Source organism: Mya arenaria, chromosome 11, assembly GCF_026914265.1.
Source record: "Mya arenaria isolate MELC-2E11 chromosome 11, ASM2691426v1".
Classification (NCBI taxonomy): Eukaryota; Metazoa; Mollusca; class Bivalvia; order Myida; family Myidae; genus Mya; species Mya arenaria.
The window spans coordinates 60,888,109-60,897,307 of record NC_069132.1 but is presented as its reverse complement, the minus strand read 5'-3'; the positions used below and the strand labels follow the sequence as shown (position 1 = coordinate 60,897,307).

Here is a 9,199-nt window from a genome sequence, read left to right as displayed (position 1 = left end):
CCGTGGTTACAATTTACTGGTGCATAAGACGTACCACAATTCACTTAATTGTTTTTATATACCAAAAAGGATGAATAAATGTCGAAATCAATGGTTTATATGAAGGATTTCCAGTTTAATTTGAAGGTAAGGTGCAGAAAACACGATATTTCTACCGTGTGAGCCGATAGAAGATCACAGTCAATCTTTCAGCAGTCACCAATCATTTATTATCTGTGCGTTTTCTGCTATTAAATACACGGTTACAATCTTGTTATCAGTAATTGATATTTTCCATAAATGCATCAATTAGTAAGTAGTAAACGGTTTATCACATACAATGTATGTTTGTTATACATGTGTATATTGATTTTGAATGAGAGTGCCACTCCCCCCACCCCCCAAGATATTTTAAAAGATACAAATACTAAAACTGGTTACAATGTATTATACTATACAGTCTCCTATTGTATATTGTAATAAGATCCTTTTAAATTGCCTTACAAGCAATCGGGTTTGTACATATATTGCGCGGATTTTATGATTGGATGATATTAATTATGAAATTGTAGATATAAAAAGAAACGATTTCGAGGATTTACCAAAATTACGAAATTAGTTGTTTTGACACCAAGCACGTGACAATCCAATTAACGAAACCACGTATACACCGTGTATATATATACCTGGTATGTACCACAAAGCGCCATTCCCTGATGATTTAAATTTAGAAAACGGATGTTTGTCATATCGTGCACTCTGTTAATTATGCATATTGCTGAGTTTATGGACCACTCGTATGCTTTTGATTGCGTTGCTCAAAAACGCATACCCATTGTTTATTTGCGTCCTTTATATCATTATAAATACACCATTTTATGAATTTATTAGTTCTTTGAAAAAAAGCAAAAGAGGTCAAATGGAACAAGACAAAGCCATCATTTTGTTTTATTGACCTTAATTTTATACATTGATATCAAACCCATTGTTTATTTGCGTTTTATATATCATTACCAATGTCCTACTGTGGAGGTTTTGAATTTTTATATAGAAATGGACCCTAAATGGCCCTGAGCCAATAAACGAATACACAGGAAATTGACCCCTACTGTGACACCAGTGCAATTAGCAGGAGATGCAGAGCAAAAGATTATCATGCCAGACATTCCTTAAACTAGGCCTTTAAATGAAACAAGACAAAATCATCTTTTTGTTTTATTGACCTTCATATAATAGATTTATATTAAACTTAACGCTTATCACAACAATTATTCAAATTAATCAAACACAGGATGTTTTTGTAAATATCTATGTTAATAAGTGTTTTTCATTGTAAACAATATGAATGATGATGAAATTAAATCGTACTAGAACTGGGTCTGCCTATGACAGTGGCAGGCTCACGTTATTTCCTCTATTCAAAATTAAACATTCACTTTTGAACTATGACAAACAACTGAACAAGTAAATGGACATAATATTATGAAAAGTGAGAACACAGTTTACATTCATGAAAGACTGTCGGGATAAATGTCGACGTGATAACAGGATGAAGATGAAGTATAGTATTCAATGACAATGGTGACTGTTTCAGTTCACTCAAATCAGGGGCAAATTTAGCAATTTACGTAAGAGGGGGCATAACCAAGGGGCGCAATCTTTTGACAAACGCCTCTACCGCAGAACCGAAAGTATAAGCTTAAACTATTTGCATGGGGGTTTAATGTTACTCCATTAAGAAAAAATTAACAATTTGTAGTCGGAAATGGTGCATGTTTAGCGTATTTTATATTTTTTCCCCACATTTTGAAATAAAAGGTAAACTTGGACGATTTAGTGGGTGCTAGCGTATTTTATGATCTTTTCCCACATTTTGAAATAAAAAGTAAACTTGGACGATTTAGTGGGCGCTAGCGTATTTTATGATCTTTTCTCACATTTTGAAATAAAAAGTAAACTTGGACGATTTAGTGGGTGCTAGCGTATTTTATGATCTTTTCCCACATTTTGAAATAAAAAGTAAACTTGGACGATTTAGTGGGCGCTAGCGTATTTTATGATCTTTTCCCACATTTTGAAATAAAAAGTAAACTTGGACGATTTAGTGGGCGCTAGCGTATTTTATAATCTTTTCCCACATTTTGAAATAAAAAGTTAACTTGGACGATTTAGTGGGTGCTAGCGTATTTTATAATCTTTTCCCACATTTTGAAATAAAAAGTAAACTTGGACGATTTAGTGGGTGCTAGCGTATTTTATGATCTTTTCCCACATTTTGAAATAAAAAGTAAACTTGGACGATTTAGTGGGCGCTAGCGTATTTTATAATCTTTTCCCACATTTTGAAATAAAAAGTTAACTTGGATGATTTAGTGGGTGTTAGCGTATTTTATAATCTTTTCCCACATTTTGAAATAAAAAGTAAACTTGGACGATTTAGTGGGTGCTAGCGTTTTTTATAATCTTTTCCCACATTTTGAAATAAAAAAGTAAACTTGGACGATTTAGTGGGTGCTAGCGTATTTTATAATCTTTTCCCACATTTTGAAATAAAAAGTAAACTTGGACGATTTAGTGGGTGCTAGCGTATTTTATAATCTTTTCCCACATTTTGAAATAAAAAGTAAACTTGTACGATTTAGTGGGTGCTAGCGTATTTTATAATCTTTTCCCACATTTGAAATAAAAAGTAAACTTGGATGATTTAGTGGGTGCTAGCGTATTTTATAATCTTTTCCCACATTTTGAAATAAAAAGTAAACTTGAATGATTTAGTGGGTGCTAGCGTATTTTATAATCTTTTCCCACATTTTGAAATAAAAAGTAAACTTGGACGATTTAGTGGGTGCTAGCGTATTTTATAATCTTTTCCCACATTTTGAAATAAAAAGTAAACTTGTACGATTTAGTGGGTGCTAGCGTATTTTATAATCTTTTCCCACATTTTGAAATAAAAAGTAAACTTGGACAATTTAGTGGGTGCTAGCGTATTTTACAATCTTTTCCCACATTTTGAAATAAAAAGTAAACTTGTACGATTTAGTGGGTGCTAGCGTATTTTATAATCTTTTCCCACATTTGAAATAAAAAGTAAACTTGGATGATTTAGTGGGTGCTAGCGTATTTTATAATCTTTTCCCACATTTTGAAATAAAAAGTAAACTTGAATGATTTAGTGGGTGCTAGCGTATTTTATAATCTTTTCCCACATTTTGAAATAAAAAGTAAACTTGGACAATTTAGTGGGTGCTAGCGTATTTTATAATCTTTTCCCACATTTTGAAATAAAAAGTAAACTTGGACGATTTAGTGGGTGCTAGCGTATTTTATAATCTTTTCCCACATTTTGAAATAAAAAGTAAACTTGGACGATTTAGTGGGTGCTAGCGTATTTTATAATCTTTTCCCACATTTTGAAATAAAAAGTAAACTTGTACGATTTAGTGGGTGCTAGCGTATTTTATAATCTTTTCCCACATTTGAAATAAAAAGTAAACTTGGACGATTTAGTGGGTGCTAGCGTATTTTATAATCTTTTCCCACATTTTGAAATAAAAAGTAAACTTGTACGATTAAGTGGGTGCGCCCCCTCTAAACTAATACATTGTACAAATGGACACAAATTAATAGTTAATTACAATAACATATAATTATCACAATACATTATTAGATAAATGCTCAAACAAATAAATATATTTTATAACTGTCTGAGGAAGTATGTAAATGTCATACTGTGACAGGTAGGACAAACATAACAGGGTATTAATAATCACTTATTTGTTTGACATATCCAATTAACAAGAAAACAATGCATTAGCACATTGTTTTTCATACAGGGATTTTACAGTTCAATGTTCATTCATAAAAAATAAAAATAAAATGTAAAAGTCATCTCGAAAATTTTCACATATATCCAAAAACTGTGGATATTTTGTATTCTTCTGTATGCTTTATGACATGTTTGTAACTTGGGGGCAATTCATCTTCCTTATCTTCATTAGAATGGCGACTTGGTTCAATATATTGATATGTATTTTCCAGCGAATTGTATTCGGGAGGTGGGTCAAAAGTAGACATCTCAATCGGCAGCCCCTCTTCGTCTAAAACTTGAGAATTCAGTCCATCACGACTATCCACACCCCTCGTAGCCAGCTGGACAGTAAATATTTCATTTGCTGTACGTATGATTGAACGTCTATCGACATTTCTATTATTTTTACAACGCATTCTGTTTGTTATCCTCTCTTTTAGAAAAAGTAAAGAAACAACAGTTACTACAATGACGACAACTAATATAAAAATTAAAGTTTTCTCTCCGGACCCAAAAGGATTGGCTACAATGTCAGATGATGTACATTTGTCTGGTATCCGAGAGCAATATGTGTTGCCCGATTGACACGCAATATTTCTATGCATGCATACATTGTTACAGTAGATCTCATCCGTTTCAGTGGAACATTCACTGTATCTAACAATGTAGAACTCAATCCTTGCCCGCAGAACCATTGGCGTAGAAATATTTGCAACAACATCAATGTAAGAACCAATTGACTCCTGGAAAATGTCTTGATACTGCTTAATATCTTTTACTTGTGCTTTAATATGCATGTTTTCACTCGAGAATACATTGAAAACATTGATGTTACCACACTCCATCTCGTCTAAATCAGAACAGTGGTAATAGACGTTTGTAAATTTATATCTAATACGGTACGTCGGTTCTGTGGCGATTTTCAATGTGCACATTACATTGGAGTGGGCTGTGGTTGAATCAAATTGGAAGTCCATTCCTCCTTTGTAATTCGTGTTTACTCCCTTTGGCTTCCAATGAGATGGACATGATGATGGTTGTACTGTAAAATAAATTGGACATGCATATATAAAATATTATTTCGAGTTAAAGCTGCACTCTCACAGATTAAACGTTTTTACAACTTTTTTATTTTTTTTGTCGTGGAACGAACTAATTTTTGCAATCGCATATTTTTATATTTAAGTTCAAAAATTGATGTTTTATGTATTTTTCTTTAACGGTTTAAGCTATAAAACATTAATTTTCGAACGAAAATATGAAAACCTACAATCTGATTTTTTGTCAGCAATCTTATATCATTGGTTTGCAGATATTTACACAAAAATTATCTCTTTCCAAGACAAAAAATAAAAAAAGTTGTTAAAATGGTCAATCTGTGAGAGTGCAGCTTTAAAGTGACACTCTTATTCAAAATCAATACATATACATGTTTAACAAACATAAATGTTGAGTGATAAACCTTTAACTACTTACTAAATAATACATTTATGGAACATATTAATTACTGATAACAATATTGTAACCGGGTATTTAAATGCTGAAAAAGGAAACATATTAAATGATCGGTGAGTGCGAAAAGATTTACTGCGATATACTATCGTCTCATAGAGGTAGAAATACATTGTTTTCTGCACCTTTCTTTCAAATTAACCTCGGTATCCTTCATAAGAACCGTTCTTTTCAACATTTATTTATCTTTTTTGGGATGTTAAAACAATTGTATTAAGTGTGGTAAATCTTAGTGGGAGTAAAAGTGCATATCTTTTGTTTTGTTGTTTGAATGTATTATTTGTATGTGTATGTGTTTGTTGTTGTGTGTATGTACTTTTCTGTGAGTGTTTGTATGATGAGAGACCATGAAGTCTAAATCAAAATAAACTTCTGTTCTGTTCTGTTTTAATGAAACAGTTGTTTATAATATGTTATTATAATTCATATCAATTTAATGAATTAAACTTATTGCTAGGCACACATGTTGTAGGAAATATATTAATCTTACCTGCAATTAATCCCTTACACACATTTGTAACTGTCATCATAATTATAAAGAGTGATATTTTCGGAGTATAAAACTTCATGTCACCCATAATGATTTCTCGCAAACGAAATATTTTAAACGATATAAACGTGCAAATTATCTGCAACGTTTCTTATTTAGTTTTATGAATGAAACTAAACGCACCGTTGCGCCTTGTACTTCTGCGGTTGCTTTTATTTATAGATATTTCTGATGATGCTCAAACGTCGACTATCACGCGGTTTCAAATCAAGATTTACAACGCTTACTTGATAAGACAGGATCAATTCAAAACAAAGACAATATAAACACTTTGAAATACAGGGGGATTTTAAACAAGGATTGTATAAAAATGTTTACATAACCTCATGAGTAATACGGTTTGGGCGAAAATGACGTACGTAAACCAATGTCAAAGATTTAGTTATATATTTTTTTGCAGAGACACAGGATGAATCAGAGATAAATCGGTAGACGATCTTCGTAAGGGTTCGTAGATATAAAGTGGGGAAGGTTAAATATTTTACAATATCATTTTCATGTAGTTTTCAGGTACAATATTTTGCAAAAATACATCTTGGTCTGCATGTTTCAGTGTGTTAAGGAGTTACTAAGGATGCATTTTCTGAATTTTGTTAACATTTCATTTGCACCCAAATGGGATACCCTTTAACAATGTGAATAAGCTTATGTGCCAAAATATTCCAGGTCATCAAATAAACAAGAGTAAAGTGGCTTCTTTATGATATATATTCATATAAAACATTGAAAACATAGAGAATTAATTTTACTTCTAGGTTACAAAAATACAAAAAACTAACACGATATCTTAAAGTCAAAAAAGCAAACTCATTGTCGTTTGATTAACTGACCAACATTTAGGCATCTAAGACGAGGGAACGCCTCTTGTATTATTATATCCCTTCTGCGTTTCGATAACTTGCCTTTGGAACTAATATATAGAGCTAAGTTACATCTGCATACTGAAAACTTGCTACTCTTTGTACCGAACGACGCATCTGGTTCATCACACACTGGAGAAGTTCGCCCTGTTGGCTGTAGTAATTTATTTTTTGCAAGTGTGTCAAGTCAGTGGTGTGTAATTTTCATTGAATAATACTTTTCATACACTCAACAAGTATAGACAATTCAGAACAAACGTTTTGCGTGAAAAAATAATCTCCGTTTCCATGGACTGGGCTAAATCCTTGTGTTAGATATCTGTCAATTTTATATCAGATGCTGATCCTAAGTGACGCTACAGTCTGGTCAATAACATTGACTATGTACAATATATGTACATTTGTGTATCTATAATGCGATATATAAAGCGGGACAAATGCTTTGAAAAAAGCATGTACTTTGAAGGCTAGCATAGACACTAAACAGAACCCTTTTGTTCCTCGAATGAACATATTCCTGACGTAGAAAGCTAAAATGGTGTCGTAGTGTGTATACTATGTTTGCTGTATGTATGCATATAAATTATTCTGATCATGGAGTTGATGATATCTTATGTAAATAAATGCATTTGTTTTTGCTGATGACACATCAGCTTGAAGGAAATAGATGAGGTAAGGTATTATTTTTAACTGATTTATTTTTATGATTGTGAAATGAGTTACAACATTATAACAATAATAATCGCTTTTGTTTGCATGATGTGACGCTAGAGAGTGGTCTTGTGTTGTTGGTATATAAACCCACCATTCCGGCCACAAACCAAACTCACACACAATATACTAGTAATAATAATCGCCATCGTTGGCATGATGTGACGCTAATGAATACACCCACCATTCCGGCAACAAACCAAACTTACACGTTTTGCTCTTCACGATGATTTGTTTCATATGATTTATATCATATGTTTTGCATTTTGGCTATAGATGATATGTCATTTAATGCTAAATAAATGTTATGTTATTTTATGTTATAGCCCTGACCCCAATATCACGAAAATATGATAAAACTAGTTGAGACTGAGATTGAGATTTGACATGAGTATTTTCGTGATATTAGGGCAAGGAATCGAACCCATCCTTGGTGAGAAGCGAGTGCAAATAAGTACATTCTAATATAACTAAATATGAAGCTGCAAAATCTAAGCGCTGCTAAATTGGAAGAACAATTGTAGAAATTAACACATAAATGTCATTCTAAATTACTGATCGAAATCCGCTTACAATATTTAAATAATTAATGTATTGACACATATTAATTAAGAATTGTTTTATGGTAATCTGGTGACATTTCTACACTATTACTGATTCTACCAATCTGTTTTATGCATTAATAGCTATAATGGTTACTTAGTGAATTGAAGCCCCGCATCTAAACGCCATCGCCTCTCTTATCAAATACAATGAATCAAATTCATCCGAAATCAGGGAAATTAACAACGCAAAAACCACGGACAAGGGAGTTTTCAAAATGAGTTGCTAATCGATAAGAGACGAAGTTACTATTTCTAACTAGAAAAGGGTTATTTTAATTATTTTTCAGGGCGAAATGCGTCCCATGAGTGGAACTATCAGTTTTCATCTATTTCAACAGAATCCTTTCAGAGTAATAGCTTAACTGACAGATTAAGCTATGAACACATAGAGCGATTAACTAAAAGGGTAAATGAATTGACAATAAAAAATGATAGCATTTGTTGTAGTCCGTACTTAAAGAATTGACAATTAACATAAAATATCGATCATTGGGCGGGGATGTTAAAGCTGCAACCTCACAGGTTGACCATTTTAGCAACTTTTTATTTATTTTTTGTCTTGGAAAGAGCAAATTTTTGCGTAAATATCTGCAAACCAATGACATAAGATTGCTTACAAAAAATCAGATCGTAGATGTTCATATTTCCGTTCGAAAATTAATGTTTTATGTCTTAAACCGTTACTTACGGTTTAAGAAAAAAACATAAAATATCAATTTTTGAACTTATACCTAAAAATCTGCGTTTCGATCTTTTGTCAGCAGTCTTATATAACTGGTTTCCATGGATGTTCGCAAAATTTGGCTCGTTCTTAAACAAAAAAAGTTGTCAAAACGTTCAATCTGTGAGAGTGCACCTTTAAACACACTTGGTAAAGTCTAAATACACCGAAACATTCGGTTACGTGTCCGTGTAGGGATACAATGTACGAGTATGAGCGACCGGTGCAGATTTTAAAGTGTCACTCTTATTTAAAATCAACACACAAACAAACATCAATTTTGAGTGATACATCTCTAACTACTTACTAAATAATACATTTATGGAAAAAAATAATTACTAATAACGAGATTATAACCGTTTTTTTAATAGCTGAAAACGCAAAAATTATTAAATGATTGGTGAGTGCTAAAATTTACTGTGATCTATTATATATGATTATATTCCCATA

At 32.2% G+C, this 9,199-nt stretch overlaps 1 protein-coding gene across 1 annotated transcript; it reads right to left on the bottom strand.

Moving 5' to 3' along the window:
• Window positions 1-962: 962 nt before the first annotated feature.
• LOC128207668 (uncharacterized) lies at window positions 963-5,973 on the bottom strand. The gene is made up of 2 exons (XM_052910723.1): window positions 5,793-5,973; window positions 963-4,832 (listed from the first exon to the last, which is right to left on the bottom strand). Exons 1-2 carry the CDS (start codon window positions 5,878-5,880, stop codon window positions 3,883-3,885), a joined length of 1,038 nt encoding a protein of 345 aa, XP_052766683.1. The 5' UTR covers window positions 5,881-5,973; the 3' UTR covers window positions 963-3,882.
• Window positions 5,974-9,199: the final 3,226 nt, after the last annotated feature.